The sequence below is a fragment of the Rhinolophus sinicus genome, chromosome 5, assembly GCF_057876585.1.
Source record: "Rhinolophus sinicus isolate RSI-liver-muscle chromosome 5, RSI-T2T, whole genome shotgun sequence".
Taxonomy (NCBI): Eukaryota; Metazoa; Chordata; class Mammalia; order Chiroptera; family Rhinolophidae; genus Rhinolophus; species Rhinolophus sinicus.
In genome coordinates, this window is record NC_142505.1 from 109106069 (window position 1) to 109129587 (window position 23519).

General features: G+C 47.7%; 1 protein-coding gene across 1 annotated transcript in view; it reads right to left on the reverse strand.

Moving 5' to 3' along the window:
• The window catches only part of FOXK1 (forkhead box K1), a 63840-nt gene extending 52593 nt beyond the window's left edge, over positions 1-11247 (reverse strand). The window contains exon 1 of the mRNA XM_019753637.3: positions 10657-11247. Coding sequence (XP_019609196.3) covers positions 10657-11219 — 563 coding nt within the window. The 5' untranslated portion in view covers positions 11220-11247. The remainder of the gene's footprint in view (positions 1-10656) is intronic.
• Between the last annotated feature and the right edge of the window lie 12272 nt (positions 11248-23519).

Sequence of the window (23519 nt, forward strand, 5' to 3'; positions counted from 1 at the left end):
AGACCTTTCAAAACTGTGCTGTTGTAGTGTCCGATCACTGCCTTCAGCCAGATTGTTTTGCATTCAGATCTGGCCTATTTGTTTGTTTATTATGACAACAGTTATGAAAAGCCCACTATGTGCCAAGCATACTGGCAGGCAGGTACTGGGGTTACAGGAGTAAAACCAGAAAAGCACAGTGCCATCCTCACAACACTCAGAGTGCATCATATAAACACAACTACCAGCCACTAGAGTAACCATGAGTTGGCACAATGGGGAGCCCTGGTGCCCTGGTGCTGAGGGGGTGCTGCCCACAGGACCTCACCCGGCAGGTCTCCTGGAGAAAGTGGCTTTTAAGCAGCAAAGCTGTATTTGCTCTGAAATGCCTCATGAGCATTCTTGGTCAGGCGAAAAACAAGAAAGCAGCCCATTATCATGGTATTTCTTCAGCGTTATTTGGAGGTTCTAGGCAATTTGACAGGACAAGAAAAAGAAATGAGACATGGAATAGTGGAAGAGACAAAATAACCATTATCTGCAGATGAAGATTATAATCTTGAAAACACGTGTGAGAAGTAAATTTAAAAAACTTACTAGAAACAGTCAATGTGACTTGATAAAAAATAATACTTTAGTCCAATACTGAACCTCAAAAATTACTTTTTAATTACAAAGGAAAAAGAGTAACTATTCGGTGGAGAAGCCAGGCAACACCTGAAACCCGATGCCACGCGCCTGGTGACGCCACGCGCCTGGTGACGCCACGAGGAGGGCGCACATCCCCTTTGCAGCAGTTCAGTCAAAGATGCTGACCCCGAATCTAATCAAGATTTTTTTCAAATGAGACAAATATACATCGAAAGACATCCGATAAAATAACTGTTCTGTCTTCTTTTCAAAATGTCAAGGTCAATCAAGACAAAGAAAGGCTGAGGAGCTGTTCCAGGGTTAGTGAGGAGACTAAAGAGACAGGACAACTGAATGCAGGGCTCCATCCTGGGCTGGACCCAGGCAGGGGTGGAACTGCTACAAAGGACGCTATCAGGACAACCGACAAAATTGGTCTTCGGGCCTCAGGTCAGATAAGAGTACCACAGTAATGGTAACTTCCCTGAATTTAACAAGACTGTGGCTATAGAAAATATCATTCTTCTTAGGAAATACGTATTGTAGTACTAAGGAAAACCGGGCTCAATACCTAACTTACTCTCAAATAACATACACATATACAGAGAAAAAACACTAAAGCGACTGGCAGAATGTTAAAAATTGATGAATCTGGACAGAAGATGTATAGGAATTATTTGTACTACTCTTGCAACTTTTCTGGAAGCTTGACATTTTTTCACAATGTAAAATTTTAAAAAATGAATTAGGATTTATAAAGCCTATACAAAAAAAAAAGAAAAAGAAAGAAACAAAGAAAGGAAGAAAGAAGCAGACATGACAGACATACACACAGGGCCCACCTTTCCTACATGTAAGCACCGACCATTTAGAAAATAGAAAACAAGAAGGGAAACAAAGATCCCATTCATATTCACCATCCCCAGAACACAAATAATATAAAATACCTACGATTAAACAGAACACACTAAGAAATACAAGGGCTCTCTACAGAGAAACCAGTAATATGAAGGCACTGATTAATCTCGGGAACATGTACCCGCCTGGAACGCGGTGTATGGTCCAGATGGAGGTGTGCACACCGTTTCTGTAAATATTTTAGGTTTTCAGGCCACATGGTCTCTGTCTCAATTAAGCAGCCGGACAGCATATAAACATGGCTGCGTTCTGATAAAACTTTATAAAAACAAGACTCAGGTGGGATTGGCCCACAGACTGTAGTTTGCTGACCAGATCTAAATGTGGCCGACATCAGCTAGTTGTCCTCCCTGGGCACATGGCCCTCTCCTGCAGTGGCCCTCGCCACGAGCAGAGCATGAGCTGCCATCAACACTCCCCCACATGGCCCTCCCGTAGGCCTGTGCAGACCCACTGCAGCCCAGAGAGTCGAGCTAACAAGGGACAGGGTGGGGGGACTGTCACCAGATGGTGCCAGCCTGGGTCCCTGATTCGCCACATTAAGGACTTTCTGACCACTGATCAGAAACCTGTCTTGGACTTTCCATGAGAGGATGTTGGGATTTCTCTTAGAACAGCCAGCAGCCTGCAGCAGATTACACGTGTATATATTCACTCTACAGATGCTGAGTGACTTCCAAGTGCCAAGACCGTGCTGGCACCAGAACCCAATGCTGTGAGAGACCTCGGCCGCGCCCTCAGCTTCCTGAGGGGCAGACACTGTCCAATATTCACACTGTCATCCAATGAGTGACCAGCCACACTGACAAGCACCGCGTGCTACGAATAGGTGTCCATGCAGACGGCAGACAGGGACAGGCAGACACACACAACATGCACACGTTTTTTATACAGGATTTTATAAGTCTGCAAGCACATACATAAGCCACAGTACTACCGTCACGGGGCTGGGCTGCCACGCGGTCCCCAGATAACAAGTACACACGTTAAGCCCAGGGCTACAGGGCGCCATGGAGAGCTTTGTAAATTTCCCCCAACACCAGCAAATCCGTCTCTTCTCTTTGTCTACACCCACAGGAACCACCTTACTTCAGGTCACTTTAATTCTTCCTTCTGGCTTCAAGACCTAGGGCGATCAAGGGACATGGAAGCCGTGTTCTTACTTATCTGCGTCCGGAGTGGCAGAAACCGGGGAGGATGGTCAACGTCGTCAGCACTAAGGAGTCCTTAAGAAAGGGCTGGACTGCAGGTTCCCCCCCACACGCTGTAACCACAGACAACTATTTAGTGGGTCTGCCTGGGTCCCGCAGCCCAGACCACACCTGCTGGGTCTTTCCCACCTGGAACAAACTGCGAAACAATCTTGTGCCTTGGAGGTGAACGGGGTAAACTGAGGCAGTGGCCATACACAGGGGCCTGGGGACCACAGACCTGCGACCTCTTCAAGGACACCAGCAGGCGGCAGCACATGTGGCTACTTACACTTAATGGAAAACCTAAACAAATGAAAAACTCAGCCCTTCAGTCACATTAGCCCGTTTCCAGGGCTCAGTGGCCGCACAGGAACAGGCCGCCATACTGGACAGCACAGATACAGACCACGGCTATCACTGCAGAAAGTTCGAGACTCTCCACGGAATCTCTGTGGGCCAATTCAAGAGTTAGCAGGCCTAGAAAATCTGTTCACACCACAATTCACAGAACAATATCCTCGCTAAGAAAGCTGAATATCCTTGCAGGCCGGGAGCCAAGTCGGGGCTATAAATGTTCCTGGTTAATGTGGAGCCCCGTCAAAGGGAGGTGGACATTCTTGAGGAACGATGTTTTCCTCAGCTGTGGTGAGTCACTGTTCCCAGCTTCAGGGGATATACCTGCCAAGCAGACCGGATATTTATGTCCCCAAGGGGAGAGGGGGAGCAACACAAACTTCAACTGTGCAATTTTCTTTTCCACACAACCTCACAGCCTCCAACCTGTCTGCTCTGTCATCAGCATCAGCAGATTTCACTTCAACAACCTTTCCAAGTCAGCTCAGAAGAGTTCCTGGGCTTCTGGACTATTTGTCACTAACTCTATTTCCAGTCACAGCTTCCTGGTAGCATATAGGAGGGTCCTTAATTTCATCAGCCAACGGTACCCAAAGCTCATGGGGGGAGGGGCGACCTCTGGGAAGGTTTTCTGTGGACAGCTGGCCCCACCCACTGCGCGTTCATGTGTCTGAGCGTAAACCACACGTGAGAGCCGGGCATGCATCGGCCTCCAGCTGCCAGCCTCCCTGCAGTTGTCAGCAGCTAACCACCATGGATGCCCCACATCAGATCCATGACCTGTCTTACATAAAGACTGGCACAAATTTCCCACTGTAAACTATAAAATTATTTTTGAATCCCACATGCTGCCCCTCAAACCCAGAATACCCTGTTTCCCCAAAACTAAGACCTAGCCGGACAATCAGCTCTAATACATCTTTTGGAGCCAAAATAATATAAGACCCAATATTATATTATATTACATAAGACCCGGTCTTATTTTACTATAGTACTTATTATACTATAGTATATTTATACTATAGTATATTTTTACTATAGTATATTTACTTATTATACTATAGTAAAATAAGACCGGGTCTTATATTATAGTAAAATAAAACCGGGTCTTATATTAATTTTTGCTCCAAAAGACGCATTAGAGCTGACTGTCCGGCTAGGTCTTATTTTCGGGGAAACACGGTAGCTGTGAGACACAGCAGTGCGAGTCTGTGGGACGGGCAAGGGAAGCACCTGGGCACATCCGACATTACAAGTTACAACTGTCCATTTGGAAAAAGAGTGATACAAATCACAGAAAGCAAAGCTTTTTCAGAATAGACAAAAGATCAGTTTTATCCTCTGTGTAATACTGATGTACTGTGAGGAGGGAAGAAAGCGAAAGCCATCCATGAGAAGAATACCAGACTGGAGAGGGAGAGGATGAATGTGTTTGTCAAAAGCGGCACCACTCTTTAGAGGCGTGCTTAGAAAGACTGCAGGAAAAATCCCACACGAGGAATCTTTCCAGGGAAACACTTCTGTACACTGACATCCCTTGAGGATTCACATAGTTCCAAGCTCACACCCCCACTCTGCCTTTCTCTTGGTGGCCCCACACCTGTGCCCGAAGTGAAAAAGCAGGGGTGTCACCCAGGAACCAGCTCAGAAGAGGGAAAAGGCCACAGCGTGCTACCTGGTTATGGGAAAATAACAGAAATAACTGACAAGATGGATAGTTCCATGAGAAATAACCAAGAACCGACGTACAAAAAATACTAAATTTAAGCCAAATTATATACGAGGTGCTGGCTAACAAGGTCAGTGACTAAATTATATGATTTTTTATTTCCATAAAAATATACTGTGTCACTCAGCTGTTAAAGCAAATTTAAAAATTAAACTACATCTACAAGCTTGATCTTTTCAAAGATTTGTTTTCAAAAACACTATTTGTTGGGTTCAAGAGAACAAATTTAACGATCAATTGAACTTAAGGGTAAACCATACTTTTCTTTGTATAATAAGACAAATCAACATTAGAAGAGCTGCAAAACTCACTCAATATTTTGCCCAATGACCAACGTATGAAGTTACAAAACCGTGCATGAGCAATAGGTATATTCAAAACGCAAGCGAGAGCCATAGATGTTCACATGGCAGACTCCAGAAAGTCCGCTGGTGATATTTCAGATCCCACACTGCAAGGAACCTGTAAGAAACGACCACCCATCATGTTCTGGTGAGGTATCAAACAACACCCACATTACGGGAAAGGCCGCGGAAATGTCGGGGGGCTTGACTTTCTCCCCACACTTGTCTGCAACAACACAGCACAACGGACTAAGAGCAGAAACTGCTATGAGATGCCAGCTACCTTCCAGTCAGCTAGACATTCAAGACTTTTACAAAAAATGAACACCTCCATTCTAAATTATTTTGTTTTGGAAAACATAGTTATTTTCTTTCATAAAAAGTTACTTTTGAAATAGGTTTATAATTGCTATTTTTGAATAGCTTAATGAATATACATGTTTTAATCTACCAGTTCTAATCTCTAACATGGTAAGAGTCATAGACAAATCCCTCAACAAAAACTCTGTGGGTACAAAAGGGCCCTGGACCAACACCTCGAGAACGGCTGGAATAAACACAGGAATGGGACGCCCGGAGGGAACCATGCACCTTGAAAGGCAGCGGGCAGGTTAGGGGAAGACCTTGGAAACCTCAGGCCTCTGCTACCGGAAAGCCAGAGATTTCGAGCAGGGCGGCCAAGTGGTCAGGGCTTGGCTGTGCACACATATCGGGGAGCGCCCGCTGAGGAAATACATGGAAAATGGCGCGGTTAAACAGGGTACAGACGACTAAGGGCACAGTTTTCTTAATCAAATCGTGTATAAAATATCCATCTCCCTTCTGTGCATCTACTGAAAATGATTCCCAGGAGAGAGAAGCCACACGGACAACCAGCTCATGACCAAATGCGGGAAGTGTGACATCTAAACCCGCTCAGCTCACCCTCATCACCGCCAAGGAAAGGCCACACTGCCAACGTCCTAGGAGTGGGCTAAGTGAGGCCCGCGGGGCAGGCCCCAGCCAACCAGCCGGGACACACGGCTCCCACAGGCTCACAGCCCGCCCTGCTGGCCTCCCCTTTACACATTCACAAGGTTCACACACACACATCCCATTGTTCTTTCTTTCTAATCAACAAGCAACCTTTTACCAGAAAACTAGAAACTCCTGAAAAATGAGAGTAGCAATGAAAATTAACTTCAAAATCTCCTAATGAGTCACAATGCAAGGGCCTATTTCCAGGAAACCAAAGCAAAAGCATTTTATAGAATCCTCTCATTTTAATATGAAATGCTTTAAATGTATGGTAATTATGGAAATGAGGCACTGCTGTAATTCGAGTTGTCATTAATTTAGCAAGTCTATCCCCTGACATTCATGAGATGGGAAAACAGCAAAGAGTAAATTACCGTGTGTCCAAACCAGAGGCTTTCGTTTCGCTTCAGCACATAATTTTAAACATAGCAGTGTCTTTTTCCAAAGGATTCACTAGGAAAACCATTAAAACTCCACACAACACCCTTTCAGCGCCAACCAGGCCTGTTCCTTCATCAGTGACAAAGGCTTTCATAAATGTGTTATAAATTCAACACATATTACATGATAAATAACATGCTTCTCATAGGCTGATTTTAAAAATACAACATCAATTTTCTCATATGGGTGAGCAGCCCCCAGAACTCCATGTAAACTACATGCGAGAGAGTGGCACCCATTCTATTAACACAGATTCAAGGGACTCGCTCCCAATTTGCCACCCTCCCCGCAATGCTTTTAAAGTAAATTTTGAACAAGGTGACAGCCTAACTTTGAATAAATATATATGACACGCAGTAATGTCAACTAGTAAGAAAAGCAGGATAAAGCATTTCTTTAGAGAAAATGCCACATTCATACTGTGACTCTACCATCCAGAGACAATACGACTGAATCGAATGCTTCGTTTCCCTGCGCTAACAGGTTCCTGCCTCCAGTCCCTCAACCTGAATTCTGGAGCAGTTACCACTCTTCCAGCTTCCAGGCTTCCAGACTCAAAGTGTCTTCTATCCAAACAATCAGCATCTCGGAACACTCCTTCCTTCAGAGGCTTTCGACACAATCCCTTCCTCTCCACACCCGGGACCACGCTGTCCAGGTCTTAATGAGTCAGGCCTGAGTGCCCATCTCCCACGTGGTCTCCGTGGCCCTTCCAGCTCCACACATGTCCACACCCTGCACAGCAACTCTTCCTCCCTCATCACAGCTCTTGTCTCCACGTGGAAACCGCCAGCACAGCCTGTTTTCACATCTTCCAGTTTCAGCCACTGGAAGCAGACTGATCTTGTTCCAAGTGCAAACTCCTGGACCAACCCCCCATAACCAAAGCATCAGGTCACGTAAGGACCAGGGGCAGGCAGTGACCAGGGTGAAGGAGGAAAGGACCGCAGTTATTGTGTCCCGGGACGCCAGGAGCGAGCATGTGGCCAATACCACCTGCTGTCCTCACAAGTGCAGGTCACTTTCCAGTCAATTTCAATCTGATAACTACTTGTATGATGGCTGGTAACTAATTCAATCTTCTTCAAGTGACCAGTTGCAATAGCAATGAGAAACTATGTTCTGTATATTTTCATCGGTTCTAAAACAATTATGTAGTGAAATGCTTTGGTGGTTACAATTAATTACTTTTTATCCTGGTTCACTGTGGAAGCTGTGATCTGTAACACCTGCCATTCACGATATGACCTTCAGAGGATAGAGTATGTCAGCCCGGCAAAGTATGAGCCACAATGAACTACAATAGTATAGGTGACAATAAATTTACGGACCTAGGCTATGACCAAAAAGCCACTATGGGAGACTGTTTCCTTCAGACACACGTACCACTGCCTAGGAGGCAGTTCTGGCAAAAAAAAGAAAAAAGAAAAAAATCAAACCTGAGTCTGATCAAATCTCTAGGTCCAACAACCAATTCACAGGAGTGACAGAGGAGAGGACATACTAAATGGACACCACGGGAATCCAATCTGTAAAGACAGACTGTGGGAAACTGTACAGGACAAATGACCTGGGTTCTTGAGCGAGACGGAGCATAGAGATTAAAAGAGATGTAAGAGACACACCAACCAATCAAAATGCCTGCACCTGATCTGCTTCCTGATTCAAAGAAATACACTGTAAGAAAAGAATTTATGAGACAGTAAGGGAAATCCAAACACTGACTAGATGCTCGATGATAGTAAGAAATTACTGTTAATTTTAAGTGTGATAAGGACATTGTGGTTGGGTTTTTAAAAAAAGAATCTTTATCTTTTATTGAAGTATTTACAGACAGAGTGATATGACATTTGTGATTTGCTTCCGAATAACTGTGGGAAAGAGAAAGATGAATGGAGACAAAGATAAAACAAGCTTGGCCTTAACATGAGAATTGTTGAAGCTGGGTGACGGTGTGTCAGGAAAGGGTGTGCATGACAGTACAACACACACACACACACACACACACACACACACGGCACAGGTCTCATGCAACTGCAGCCCATGAAACCCAAGCACAGACGAGTCAACAAAATTCTAACACAATAAGAATTTCCAATTTATAGTAAAGAAATTCATAACATCAAATATTAATGGCAAAACCATGTTCCTGAGAGGAAATAGATAATAATTACAACCACTCTTTGAAAATCAGTAATGAATTTCCTGTTTCAGAATGACAAAAATGTACACATTCAAATTTCCTTGCTCTGAATTCATTAAAATTTGATTTTTTTCAATGTGACAGGCTAACAATCCTTGACCTAACTCTAAAAAGAAGTTTACAACAGCCGGTTCTATCTACATAATAACTTTTCTAAAGTAAAAAATAAAAAATGCTCAAACTGCTAAACATACTTGTCAAAAGGATGTGGCAGTTTTCAAAGGCACACAGCCCTCCAGGATGGCACACACGGAAGTCCACTTAATGCCCCTCCTTCTGCATACTTGCTCTGTCCTTGTAAATTCTACTACATCCCTGCCTACACGGATACTGCTCAGAAGCACAGCTGCCGTCAAACAGGCCGGCAGACGCAGTGGGGCAAAGCACCAAGTCAGAGGGTGGTGGAATGTTCAGGCTGCCAGCTACACCCCAGCTCCGGGATGCTAAGAACAAGGCCAGGTCCTAGAGTGTAAACCTGCAAGGCACGGTGAACACAACCCCCTTTCACGGACAATGGACTTCATCTGGCCTATTCAGCAGATGATCTGAAGACTCCCCGTGCTGAAATTTCTTCCCCTTGAGTTAAAGAAAATACTAGTGTATTCAAGATCCAGTTAGCTAGGCCCTGGCCAGGCATGCACCTATCCAACAAGCAGGCAGGGAACTCTGAAAACAACTGCTTGCTTAACGCAGGCAGCTACGGAACCTGAGTCATATAAAATGCATCAGCAGAAACAGGCCTCTAAGAGCCACAGGGCAGGGAGGGGAGGGAGCTGTTTACCTGTGTGCTTCCTCACAAGAGGAGTGGCTGGCCCTGAAATGCATGTAATGGCCCGGAATGGAGAGGGAGTGAAGGTTAGAGAAACACAGAACAGAGCAATAGCGACCGCCGGGTAGAACAACTCTGACATTCACCACGTCCTGATTTTCACAAATACAGAACTTTCATGTTTGAACAATGAGGATACACTCTCCCTCAGACTCCCTAAGCAGAAGTGACTCACTGTTGATGTTGCACTTGAAGATTATTCAATACAGTGTTTACAACCCAACATGCCAAGACCCTAGAAAGGGAGAAGTTTACAACACAAGCTTTGGGCCCTGGGAATTACCCCAGCAAAATTCCCTGCACTCAGGGAGCTCATAACAGAGCGTAATTAGACGGTCACAGCGAACTCTGGGACACGAGGCACACTCAAGACATAAACACTAGTGAGGGATTAAAAGCAATTACTGCGCAGAAAAAGAAAGTGTCTAAAGAGGAAATGAGTAATTAGACGTGCTTTCTCCTGATCAACAGATCTCGAGAAAGCAAGGATCTCGGGGGGAGAGAAGTGTACGTGGGAACCGGAAGAGGGGAAAGTGAGAGAGGAGCGGAAGGGATGGCAGGGACACCAGACGTGGTAAAGCCGGGTCCGCCTTCTCCCGGCGCTGCCCCCAGACCCGCGGTCCCCTCCTGCCCAGGCCCCTCACTGTGTCCTGGGTACCACGGCCCCACGGGGAGCCGCGCGCTCCTGACCTTCGTGTTCAGGCTCACTGAGGAAAGGGCGCTTTCTGACCTGTCCCCTGCCCTCGGATGGGAACGTCCCCTCCGCGCCACTCGTGCGGGTCCAGACCCGGCCCCCACTGCCGGGGGCTCCAGCCTTACAAGGGGGAGCCCCGCACCTCCCGGGGCGACACCGCCTGACGCAACCGCGTGCGGGGGCGACCCCGGGACCCAGATCGGGGTGGGGACGAGGGCGACCCTCAGGGAGCAGGCCAGGCGGGGTCAGGAGCGACGCCGTGTCCGGGTCGGGCGGGGAACGGCCGGGGTCGGGGGCACCCCGAGGGGCGGGCGGCCGCACTCACTGTTTGGGCAGCTGCAGGGCGGGCGCGCCGCGCCGCTGGAAGGCCCCGTCCACGAAGACGCCGTTCTTGCCGAGGCAGCGCAGGTAGAAGTACGGCTCTTGGAAGGTGAGCTGCAGGTGGCGCCTCGAGATGAAGCTCGACAGGCCCATGCTCAGGTCCACCGAGCCCTGCGACGAGTTGCGGCCGATGGTGACGCTGGGCTGCCGCATGAGGAACTCGAACTCGCGGCCCTCGAGGCGCGCCAGCGCGGGCCCCGGACTCCGACGCACCGAGGCGGCCGCCGCGGCCACCAGGGCCTCGCCCGCGCCCCCCGCGCTCCCCGCGCCCCCCGCGATCGCGCCGCCGGCGCCCCCCGCGCTCCCGGCGATAGTGCCCGGCAGCGGCGGCGGCGGCGGCGGCGGCGGCGGCGGCTGGGCGGGCGGCGGCGGCGACGGGGCGGCGGGCCCGGGGGGCGCGGGGACCGCGGCGGCCGGGAAGGCGGCGGCGCACAGCACGGGGCTGCAGGGCGCCGAGCGCAGCGCCAGCAGGGCGCGGGCCCCGCTGTCCTCGCCGACTTCGGCCATGTTCGCGCAGCTCCGAGCGGCCTCCGGCGGCGGCGCGGCGGCGGGGGGCGGGGCTCCGCGGGGCTTCGGCTGGCGCGGGATCCCGGGCAGGATCTCACCACAGCGGAGCGGAGCCGGGAGGCCGCAGGCCCCGCCCGCCCGCCCGCCCGCCGAGGCTCGCCGGGGTTCGCGGGGGCTCGCCGGGACTCCCTGGGGTGGCGTCTCCACCCGGCCGGCCCGCCTCGCTTGCCCTGGAGCTAACCCTCCGCCCACTGCCTCCGGCTATGAGCTGTCCTTTCCTTCATCCTAGGGACCCGAGGAGGGGAACCCCAAAACTGTCTACAAGTTTTGATCCTCTGTCTGTGGTAAAGGAACCAATGACCTCAGCAGTCTACTGGGCCCGAGCCGCTCCATCTGCCAATCTCAAAGGGCGATCATACTTAAGCACCCAAATTGAAAGTTTTCATACTGTAACAAATTTGCATAAAGGCGCTTGCCATCTCTGATGCCCTGTGTTCCTTTTTGGAGTCACCCGTTCCCTCAATCTATAGCTCCATCAAATACCCCAAGATCCATGCCAGCCAGGCACCTGTGAAAACGAGGCGGACACTGCCTGCCCTTCAGACCCCTCATAATCCAATCAGGGGAGGTAGATGCCTGTGGGGCGAGATCTTAGCTGCAAACACGGAAATGGCCAATTGGGGCATCGTTGGGATCCCTTTAGCACTTCAATGTCCTGGTCATGCATTCCTAATTCGGCCAGGTCCCCTTAGGAAAGGTGGCAGTGTTTCCATACTTCTGTCATTGAGTCACAGAGCATGGGAAAATACCTCCTTGGCTGAGCTTACAGTGTAGGGAGAGATGCAGACATGCACACAGACTAATAAGTATCAAATTATGACTGTCACAAGTCCTGGGAGGCATTGCTATGTGGTGACGCGAGGGTGTGGTGGGAGATGTGGGTGGGAAGCCTGTCTCCTTACCCACTTTCCAGCCAGGGGCTGAAATCAATTGTCACATGATTGAATGCATAGGTGCAAATAGAGATAAGTGTTGGGAGGCAAGTAACACATTTTTGTGTGAGGCTGTGACAAGAGAACCTACCTGAGGTAGGGAGGAGGACAGTAAACACAGGGTCAGGGATCTCGTCCCTAAGGAATGACACTTGGACTGAAGTCCACGGATGAGTTGGAGCCATTAGGTTAGGGGCTGGGGTTGGGAGATGAAGTCCAGCCCAGGAAGGGAGCATGGCACCTTCCAGGGATTGACGGGTCATTGTGGGTGAAGAGTGACCACTCAGCAGAACCAGATTGGGCTAAAGAGGACAGGGGCCACACTAGGTCATATGAGGATTTGGGTCTGATCTCAAAAGCAGAAGGGGTTTTAGGCAGAAGGACAGCATGCAGACCCACATATTTGAAATGGAATCACAGACTGTCCTGTGGAGCTTGGATGGGAAAGGGGTCAGAGTGACTGTGGGAGGTTAGTAAGGAGCCAGCAGACCAGGCAAGGAGGGACATGGAGAGAAGTTGGGGACTTCAAGCAATGTTTATCTCATACAAAGAAGTTTACATACACACTGGTGGTGCGAATGTAAAATGGTGCAGCTGCTATGGAAAACGGTGTGGTGTTTCCTCAAAAAATTAAACACAGAATAACCGTATGATCCAGCATTTCCACTTCTAGGTAAGAATTGAAAGCAGGGTCTTGAAATCTTATTTGTACACTCATGTTCAGAGCAGCATTATTCATGATAGCCAAGAGGTGGAACAACCCAAGTGTCTATCAACACATGAATGGAGAAAAAAGATGTCATCCATCCGTACCATGGACTATCATTCAGCCTTAAAAAGAAAGGAAATTCTGACACGTGCTCTAAGATGGATGAAAAGTCTTTCAGGACTTTACACTAAGGGAAATCAACTGGTCCTAAAAAGACAAATACGGTATGATCCCACTCCTATGAGGCCCCTAGAGGAGTCAAATTCCTAGAGACAGAAAGTAGAAGGGTGGTTATTAGCACTGGGGGAGGGGAATGAATGGGGAGTTAGTATTTAACCGGGACAGAGTGTCAGTTTTGCAAGATGAGAAAGTTCTGGAGATGGACGGTGGTGATGGTTGCACAATGTGAATAAAGTTAACACCCCTGAACTGTACACTTGAAACAGTTAAGATGGTCAATTTTATGTGATGTGTATTTAACCACGATTTTTTTTAATAAAGAGAGAGAGATGTATATACAACCTCCAAGGTTCTTTTTTCTGGCTCATCTGAGGTGACTTTTTACTTTTTAGTGACAGGTCTGTTTGATGACAACAGATATACTGTAGATGTGCTTCCAGGCTTCTTGGGCCTAACTTAATATTAAATATAAAGAGTTACGCACAAAATGACAAGCCTAGATGGTTCTTTTCCCAAGGAGCAAGAACCTGTACGATAATAATGCCAGGAGCTCACAGGGTTGACTCTCGATGACCTTGCCAAGTCTGGATACCCATTTAATCGGTTGCAATTCCTTTCTCCTAAACAGCAAGAGTTGAATATATTGACAGCTTCAACAGAGAGGGCAAGAGAAGTGGCAATAAAAAGCCATTAAAGAATGAAAATAGGAGATACTGAATTCCTGTCTCACTCTTTCCAGGTCGAGAGGGCATGCTAAAGCTGTTCCACAAAGCATTCACTCAAAAACGGAAAAATAAAAATCTGGCCAGGGAGAACCCAGTCAACCTTTTGGAGCCCCCGACACCCAGTCTCTTACCTGACAGAAGCCCCCGAGAGCTGGCGGCAGAAACAAAAAGGAACAGAATTAACTCCAAGGCAATAAACCATTGAGAAGAAAAGTATACTGTATTGGGAGGTGATAATTAGAGACGTGTTAAAAAGAAGCAATGAATTATCCAGAGAAACAATCCATTAAAAATAAAAGGCAAAACATGGGAACAGATCCTTCACAAAGGAAGATATATGCATGACAAACAAGTACACATGTTCACAACACGAAAAGCTGCTCAATGTCATTAATTGTTAGAAAGCAAATTAAACCCACGATGCAATATCTATTAAAATTGCTTGAAGAAAATGACAAACCAACTGCCCCTGAGAATGCAGAACAGCCTGCGCTCTCTTCCACTGCTTGCGGAAGGTAAGGTGGCTCTGTCACTTTGGTAAACAGCTTGGCAGTGTCCTGTAAAGTTCAACTAACTTACCAGATGACCCACAAGCAGATCACTAGGTATTTTCCCAAGGGAAATGAAAATGTATCAACACAAAAACTTGTACATGAATATTTATAGTGGATTTATTCATAATCACTCCAAACTGGAAACAACCTGACAAAGCAAGTGGACCTCAGCTGAGGAATGGATAACAAATGCCAGAATATTACGCAGCCATACAAAGGAGCAAGATACCCATAAACAGAGCAGCACGAATGAATCCCGAATGCTTTCATATATGGGACATTCTGGGAAAAGCAAAACTATAGAGACGGAAACAGAGGAGTGGTTGCCAGGGGCTGGAGGTCTGGGGAGAGATTGACCACAAAAATGACATATGGGAAACTTTTTTGGAGGGGTGATGATTGTGGTGGTGACTCTATGACTCTATGTATTTGTTTAATGAGCAGAACTGGTCATTAAAAAGAGTGAATTTCACTCTATGTTAATCTACCTTTGTTTAAAATTTTTAAAAAATCTCTAGAGAGATTGTGTTTATAGACCTAAAACAAGAATTAAGAGCCATGCTATACAACTCAGAAGCCACTAGTTACACCTAGCTATTTAAACCTATGCTCTAATTAAAATGAAATCACATTCGGCATTCTGTGCCTCAGTGTCACAAGCCACACTTCGAGGGCTGGACCTGGAGACACATATGACCAACGCGGTGCAGGTAAGGACATCCCCGTCCCTGCAGGAAGTTAGCTCTGCTGGACTGCTCTGTCCTGAGGGTGGTGGCGGGGCACCGCTGCCCCCTCCTCTCTTTATCTTCCCAAGTCAGGGAAGCACGCCAAGCAGCAAGACCCACAACAAAGCACTGATGGGTCACCCCCTTGCCCTGAGCCCGAGGTCCTCGCCTGCTCTCTTGTTCCCAGTGGGTATGGTCAAGGCCGCAAAGCAGAGCCCCGCACAAGAAGACAGGATCCTCATGGAAATCTGTCAGCGCTGCTCCTGCCTCAGTGTGAAGGCAGGCGGCTACGTCTGCAAGCTGCTGGTCCACACGGGCATCCACACACAGAAGCATCTTCGATGGCCTGGAGCTCAATAAATATTTGTTGAATGACTGGAGACCCAGACCCTTCTCTGTCTTCGCATCATCCCCTTCCTTTTCCTGTCTGCTGAATGTCACTTCCTGCTGCTGCTATCTCTTTCTCGGGTCCTTCCTGTGTCCTCAATACTGCTTCCTGCCTGTTCACTGAGTCCCTAGGGTTTCACATCACACAGTGATGACACCTGTAACAATTACTGAAAAGGACTGCCTATTTGCATCACTGCAAAAGACAGTGGGAGGTGGGGAGAGACAGACAGACAGACACAGAGTAATCCTCCATGAAAATACTTCCTTACCCATTTGAGACCTAAAATATCTGAGCGAGATGAACCCTGTTTTCTCTGCTCACTTGGAACAGGCTGACTGGTTTTCGTTTGACAGCCTACCCCCAACCACCCTGTTACTTAGAACTCAGACATATTGCTGAAACACCAGTTCAGGAAAGGATGTGTCTGACTTCGACACCACGGGAAACTTGTTCCACCTAGAGCGTGGGTGAGAACTTCTCCTGATAGAATGCACCGCTGTTGGCACTTAGAAAGAGATAGACGGGCTGTATGACAAATGGCTCCAAACACTGTGGCTTACAATGATCCACATGTATCATCATATAGTTTCGGTGGGTCAAGGCCTTGGGAGTGACTCAGCTGGTGGTTCTGGCTTTGGGTCTCTTGCAAGGTCGTGTCAAGATGTTGGCTGGGGCTGCGTCTTCTGGAAGGTTCCCTGAGCCTGGAGGATCCGTCAAAGCAGCATAAGGTACAGTGGAAGGGGCACAGCCCGCTCCACTGCTAACCAGCAGTGTGACCTTGGGCAAGTTATTTGGCCTCTCTGGGCCTCAGTTTCGTCTGCTGTAAAATGGGTTTAGAGTTGCTGGAGGCTTAAAAGAGATGATGTGAATGGGGCTATGGACACTGAGAAACTTATTCACGTTACCTCCAGAAATGCAGAGTGTTTTGTAAGAATAGACTTGAAAGTAACAAAAGCAAGACTCTTGGCCCTGTGGGCCAGCTCCACAGAAACCCTCCAAAACCTGCTCAGCTGGGCAGGCCTTGCAAAGAATAGAATGCTCTAGACGTATTGCAAAATGGCTGCTCTCCTCCCCTGATGGAAGGTCGAGGGAACTGGGGAACTGTTTTTTTTTAATCTTCACCGTGAAAACCTGGCAGGGCTCACAAAAGTGTGGGCGCGCGAGTACGGGCCCCCAGGAGCTTTAACTCTGAGACTTGTCCTCAGTGATCCCCTGGTAATTCGGTAATTCGTCCAGTGCAGGGGAGACTCCCTGGTGTTTCGCGTCCCTGGGCTTCTGCTGGATAAGTTGTGATGCGCTATGACGAAGCGCCTCTCCCCAGTTTGGGCTGCGGCTTGCCCTGTGACCTTCCTTCTTGGAAGGAAGGATCTAAGGAGAGTTGTTGATTCCCAGCTTGCTCAGCTTTTTCCTGGTTATGTGGATGGGAGCAGTGACTTCTCAGCTACTGGAAACCATTGACAAGAAAGGCAGGGCTGGAAACTGGCCGTGATTGTAAGTGGTAATGCAGCAGCTCCATTTGTTTCCCTGCACAGGGTTTTGCCCACCACGGCTGCTCAGTTCTCTAAGAGCTCTAGTGCTGGCTCCTCCCGAGAGAAGTTCCATGGGCCCCCTGAGGCACCTTCATACCTGGTTAACGGGTCGCGCCAGGTTTCCTGTCTTTAATCAGCCCCTTGGGGTCAGGCTCTGCGAGTGCCCCGTCTAGGGCATCATTACCGGGTGGGGTCCCCCAACAGACAAAACCTGCTCACAATCCATGAGCCATCAAGGGTGTCCCACCGAGGGCGGGAGCCCCTGGGATGCAGGGGGGCAGAACGGTGACCATTCTAAGAACTCAGGCAGAAATGCGGTGGGGGGGGGGGGAGACAGGTTAGAGCCCCTGCCTTTCCCACATGGTAGCCAGAGGCCACATGCAGCCGTAGTGGCTGGTCCAAATTGAAATGTAAGTGTAAAATACATTGTACATTGGGTTTCAAAGACCTAGTTTTAAAAAAAAGCAAAATCTCATTAATAGTTTTTATATGGGTTACAGTTTGAAATGATAATATTTTGGGTCTATTGGGTTAAATAAAATGTATTACTAAAATTAATTTCTATTTCTTTTTACTGCTTTAATGTAGCCATGAGAAAATTTAAAATTACACCTGGGCCTCACATTTTGCCATGCATTACGTTTCCGTCGGTCGTTAGGCACCGGCAGAGCTTTTTGTCCCAGTAGGTGCTTCTGTGTTAGTGGCGATGCTTTGACTTTGCATTTTGGCAGAGCATGGAGTCATAGCTGTCAATCTGGTGTTTTTGTGTCCTATGCATCCCTTCCTTTTAGTTGTCAGATCACCCCGTGTAAGTTTTAATGTCCAGGGTTGTCTGCGCGTGTAGCTGAGTCAGCCTGGGGAGACAGATACATGAGAGGGCTCGAGGCATATTTGCTGAGCTGCGCCGTCTCCGCCACAGGGTGCTTTGGTTTTCGGCCACGGGAACCAACTCTGGCCAACTTAAACAAAGAGGGAATTTATTGGCATGGTATTAGGAAGTTCACAGAACCGAAGACCGCCGAGATCCAGGTTTCAGAAAGGGCTGGGTCAGAGCTGCCCTCAGGACTCAGCAGCAAAAACCCCAAGGCCAGTGTCTCAGGATGCCCCCCCCCCCCCCCCCCGGATTAATCAGCTCTAAGCTTCTCCCCTTCTTGCATCATTCTCTGTGAGACTGGAATCCCCAGGAGAGAGCAGCTGACGGGCTTAGCAGAGGCTGTGGGCCCAGGCCCAGGCCTGGGCCAAAGGTGGGCAGGCGCCACGCCGGGGCAGCCCTGGAAGACGGCATGCTCAGGCCTGGCTGTTCCTCAAAGCAGAGCCTGGTTGCTGTTAGCAGGAGGGGAGGGAACACTGAGCAGGCAGAACAATAGATGTCCACTACCTCATTCCAAGCAGATTTCGTCAGGGACCAGCAGAAAACTCAGCCAACTCAGCCTTTTTAAAGACTCTGAAGTTCTCCTTTTTTAAACTTTAAATGATGGAAGTGTACACCAAAGAAGGAAGACTAATAAAACAAACCTCCATGTTACCCATCACCCAACTTCAACAATGATTCATTTATGGTCAATCTTGTTTCATCTATAAGCCAGCGAAATCCTCCCATATTCCTTTGAAGCACATCTCAGGCACTATATCATTTCCTATAATTCAGTGTGTATAGCTCTAAAAGATAAGAGCTCTTTCTCAAAAACATAACCACAATGTTATCACCTATAAGGGAATCCTAGCAACGCCTGAATATTTTCACATTTCTGACCAGTGTTTAGATATTCAACAACTTGACTGAGCTCTAATTTACATACTATACAACTCACACAATGTTAGTGTACAGTTTGGTCTAGTTTAGCGGCTTTATACAGCCTTATACAGTTGTCCAATAATCACCTCCATCCAGTTTTAGAATATTTCCATCTCCTGAAAAGTTTCTTCGTGCCCATCTGCAGTCAATCCTCACTCGGGAAAATCGTCTAGTAATTTCTTTAAAAAGTTGAACTTCCCCTCAGCGTGTAACCCAGCAATTCCTCCACTAGGAATACGCTCGGGAGAAATGAAAACACATGTCAAAGACGAGTCTGTGAATGTTTGCAGCAGAATTATTCATAAACCCCAAACTGGAAACAATCCATGTCTATCGACTAGTGGATTGATTTTGAAGAACTGTGGTGTAATCATGCACTCAGGCCCCATCCGCTACGACAACGGATGAACTGGGGGTACGTGCGACACGATGGATAAAGCCCCAACCTCGTACTTAATGAGAGAAGTCAGACACAAAAGGCCGCATCCTGTGTGACTCTGTGTATGAGAAAGGGGTAGAAAAGTGAACACTACCGGGGAGTAAGCAGTCAGTGGTTGCCTGAACCACCCCCTCTGGGAACTTCTCCCTCTCTCTCCCTCTCGGAGGCCCTGGTAGAACCCCCTCACTGAAAACTTCAGCTTTCAGTGCTGTACTCCCAGCTCCCCTAAAACGAGGGCATATGAGGCCCTGCTACTTCCAGAAATAAATACAGACAGAACAGAATACAAATTTACATACCAGGAAATATCCTGCTGCATATATTTTAAGGAGCATGCCTTCACGTTTTATAATAATAATACTTTGCTTTTCTCATTTTCAAAGTTTTTTTGAAGGTGGTTTGAGAGACTGTGGGGATCCTGGTTCGGCAGCTGAGAAGGTGTATTCTTAGACTTCAAGTGTCTCGTCCACGCTCAGGGAAGCTCCTGGTGAAGAGTTAACCAGACTCGTCCCAAAAGCAGGTCTCCCTGCCCAACCCCAGCTCTTCCTTTGCAACAACAACAACAACAACAACAAATGGCTGCGCCATAATTTATTTGCGTTAACGTTTATTGAGCACTTACAGCGTCCTGTGTGGAAAGGGCTTGATATGGCGCCTGGTAGGCAGGCAAGCTCTCAACAGATGCTGCTTATTCACAAATGGTCCTAAATTTCATATGGTTCAACCTAAAATTATACACAAACTTAAGTTTAAAAAGTAGACCCAAGTGTAGGAGCTGAACTAGAAATCTTCAAAGCTCAGAATGGGGAAGAAAATAGAATTAAATAAAGGTAACAGGAGAACATACAGTTGGACTTCAGTGAATTACATGCTGTAGGTAGGAACTACTTGTTTCTCATTCGACTCTAAGTGCATATTCACACAGTCTCTGTTTTGAAGTGGGAGAAACGGACAAGGCAAACGTAGTTCCCCCCATCTATGGAGAAATTTGTACCCTAGAGGAGGAAATGGAATTTGAGAACCCCTGGCTTCCAGCCCGACTCTTGGCCAGTTGTGTAAAGGATGGTTGTACCAAACACACAGGGGCGGGGCTAATTGGAAGCAGACAAGTTGCGGCTCCCGTTCTGCGTGGCCCTTGCAGATAGGCAGCCCCCAGCGGTGGTGTAGGGTGGGGAGGCCCCAAAATGCATGTGGAGGTACAGTCCAGCATCCCTCGGTTGTCCAATACCTATCGATCATTCCTTCTACCGTTTAGTGCACTAACTCTTCAAAGGAAAAACACCAACTGGCTTAGAGAGTCTTTCAGACTTTAAGTTAATCAAAAAGATTAAATCTCGAAGGTATAATTTTACCACCCTCTTTTCATGTTTATTATTTCCATAAAGGACAAGCAGTTAACTGATGAAAGTAAAGTGAGTCAGCATACTGACTTAGTAGATTTGAAACCCTCCCTGGCAAATGTTTTCCTACCAAGCCAACAGCAGTAAATGCAGGTACCAAGGATATTTAGAAGAGACCTAGGACACAATGATAATTCACGTCTGAGAAAAGCACCAAATAAATACAAGCTGAAAAAAGAGTTCAGGACCCAAGATTCCTGGACCCCCCTCAAAACTCAGAACTTAAGCCTGGATCCCCATTCAGATAGAGCCACACTTGACTGTAAACACAGAAGACAAGTGGGGCTTACGTAACACTGCCAGGTTTTCCGGGGTCACTCAGCAAATCCCCACCACAGGACGGGAAAGTTTACTGCCCAAGCCCTCACCTGCAGAGTTTAATTAGCCATCGAAGACTGAAAACGCTAAAGACGGGGGTGGTTCTCCTCTCGAGGCTGCCAAAAGGAATCACTGTTTGAACGAGGAAAACAGGCAGCAGGTTCTAAGGGAGACCGCCGTCAGAAGACCTGGCTTCTGGTCACTACTCTGGGGACAGCCATGTGTTCTCAAGGCGGTCAGTGGCTACGGTCTGGAGTTAAAAGGGCAGAACACCTGGCGGCCTCCCCTGCGTCCACTCTGCTCTTCCTCCTGAATTCACACAACTCTGATTTTTCCTGGGATGCAATTGAGCCTAAAAATGGCATTTCTAAGAAATGACATTTCTTAGTCTTCCTTGAAGCCAAGGGTTTCGTATGAAGCCTGTCATATGACCTAACTATGCTAAATGTGTTTAGGCAGAGGTCACAGGGCTTAGGGTGATGACCTCTCCCAGTTTGCCTAGACTTTCTCAGCTTCAGCAATGAGCATCCTACGTCCTGGGGGACTCCTTGGTCCCAAACGGACTGGGAGAAGGCTCTCTGAAAGGGGTAGACGCAGCTGAGAAGTGCCATGTTCTCTTTGCTGTCCCCACTGGCTGCATGGCATGTGGGCTCAATACTAGTGGTGACCATGAAACCCATGCAAGGACAAGAGTCACCAACTCATTTGAACAGAAAGAACTTGATATAGAGAACTGTTAACTAGGTGTAAAGTCGTTAACTGGGTAACTGAAGGGTGAAAGAGAACTCTAAGAGGTAAAAGTAAATGAAGTGGAAACTATCCCTAGGACTGGGGCTGGGGACAAAGTGAAGAGGCTGGAACGTTGCCACTTAGGAGTTTAGAGGAAATGAAACTCCAATTTATGAGGAGAGGGCTGGCTGGTGCTGGGGACCTGAGGGTTCATGAGTTGTTTCTGTGTTAGAAAAATAGCAGACAAGAAGCTGCTACTACCGAAAGGAACTGATGGCACAGGGGTAAAGAAGCTTTGCCAGAACAGAGCTTACAGAAGCACGAGGCAGGTGGAGACCCCAAGGGAAGAAACCCAGGGAGTCCTTCCTTCCTCTCCCAGCCTTGCAGGCTTTGTCTAGCGCCACCTACTGGCAGATCCTAAACGGGAGCCAGTTGGCTAAACAAACGTGGAGTGCGGGTCCCACCCAGCCCATCACCAGAAAGCTGATTCATAGGGTGGGTTTGGAGCCAAGGGGAGAGGCCATACCTTCAATAACAGAGAGCACACTCCCTACACACATCACTCTCCGTTTCCCCTCGAGGAAACCACTACACCTACTTTTGTGTTGTTTTCTTGCTTTTATCACCTATATGTGCAAACCTGAACAATATGGTTTGATGTTACCTGTTTTTAAACTTTTAATGATTGGAATTATACTGTACACAGTCTATTGTGTCTGGCTTTTTACATTCAAATTGTTGGGGAGGTGCACCCATATTTTGCGAGTGGCAGTTTGTTCACTTCCATGCTTTATAGTGTCCCAGTGTACGAACGTGCCACAGTTCATTCAATGGCTGGTGGACATTTTTAGCTTCTACACTAAGAACATTTCCTGTACATGTGTCCTGGAGTACATAAAGTTCACCAGACAGCTCTTGAAGTGTCGTCCCCAGCTCAGCAGCAGCAGCGTTACCTAGGAACTTGTTAGAAACGCAGGTTCTAATCTCAGACCCCCTGACTCAAACTCCGGGGGTGGGGCCCAGAAACCCTCCAGGAGATTCCGATGCGTGCTAAAGTTCAAGAACCACTGTTCTAGGTTACACATCTAGAAGTAGGTTTGTGAGTCACAGGATATGCAAAGTTTAGCACTGGCTCAGTTGGAAGGCTTTGATTGCAAAGAAAAGGAAACCCAACTCAGCATGGCTCCCACCCTGACAGGATTTATGATCTTACACACAGGAACCAGGGAAAGCTGTGCTAGGCCTCAGTGACGCCATCGGGACTCAGTTTCTGTCCAGCACGTGGCTCCTCCATCCTGGATGGAGTGACTCCCGTGATTCTGAAGTGGCTTCCGGGTTCTGATGCCACCCCCTACCCTCTTCACAAACCACCTTTGGAGACTATTTTTGCTTCATGTACCCTTTTTAGGAACAAAAACACTTTTCTCAGGAGCTCCCCACCCCCCACCCACTTCCCCTTATGTTTCATTGCCCCAAAATACACATATTTGCCCAACCACTTCCTGGCAAGAGGTTGGAGACCACCATGCTTTTTAGCCCAATCATGATTCTCTTATGAGGAGCTGGGTCCACCTCTCCTGAAGCTGATAGAAAGTGGATATGTGGACAAAATCTGGGTCCTCTTGGCAGGGAAAGGAGAGGGGTGGGAAAGGGGCTGCAAGGTAGGCAGCCAAAGCACATCTCTTACAACAGGGCGAAGAATTCTGGAGACCAGCAGGCACGGGTAGAAACAGAGATTTTTATGGCTGGGTGGAAGCAAAAACAAGGAACCACAAATCCTCAAGGTGTTATTCTTTCTACTACATTTATTAAAT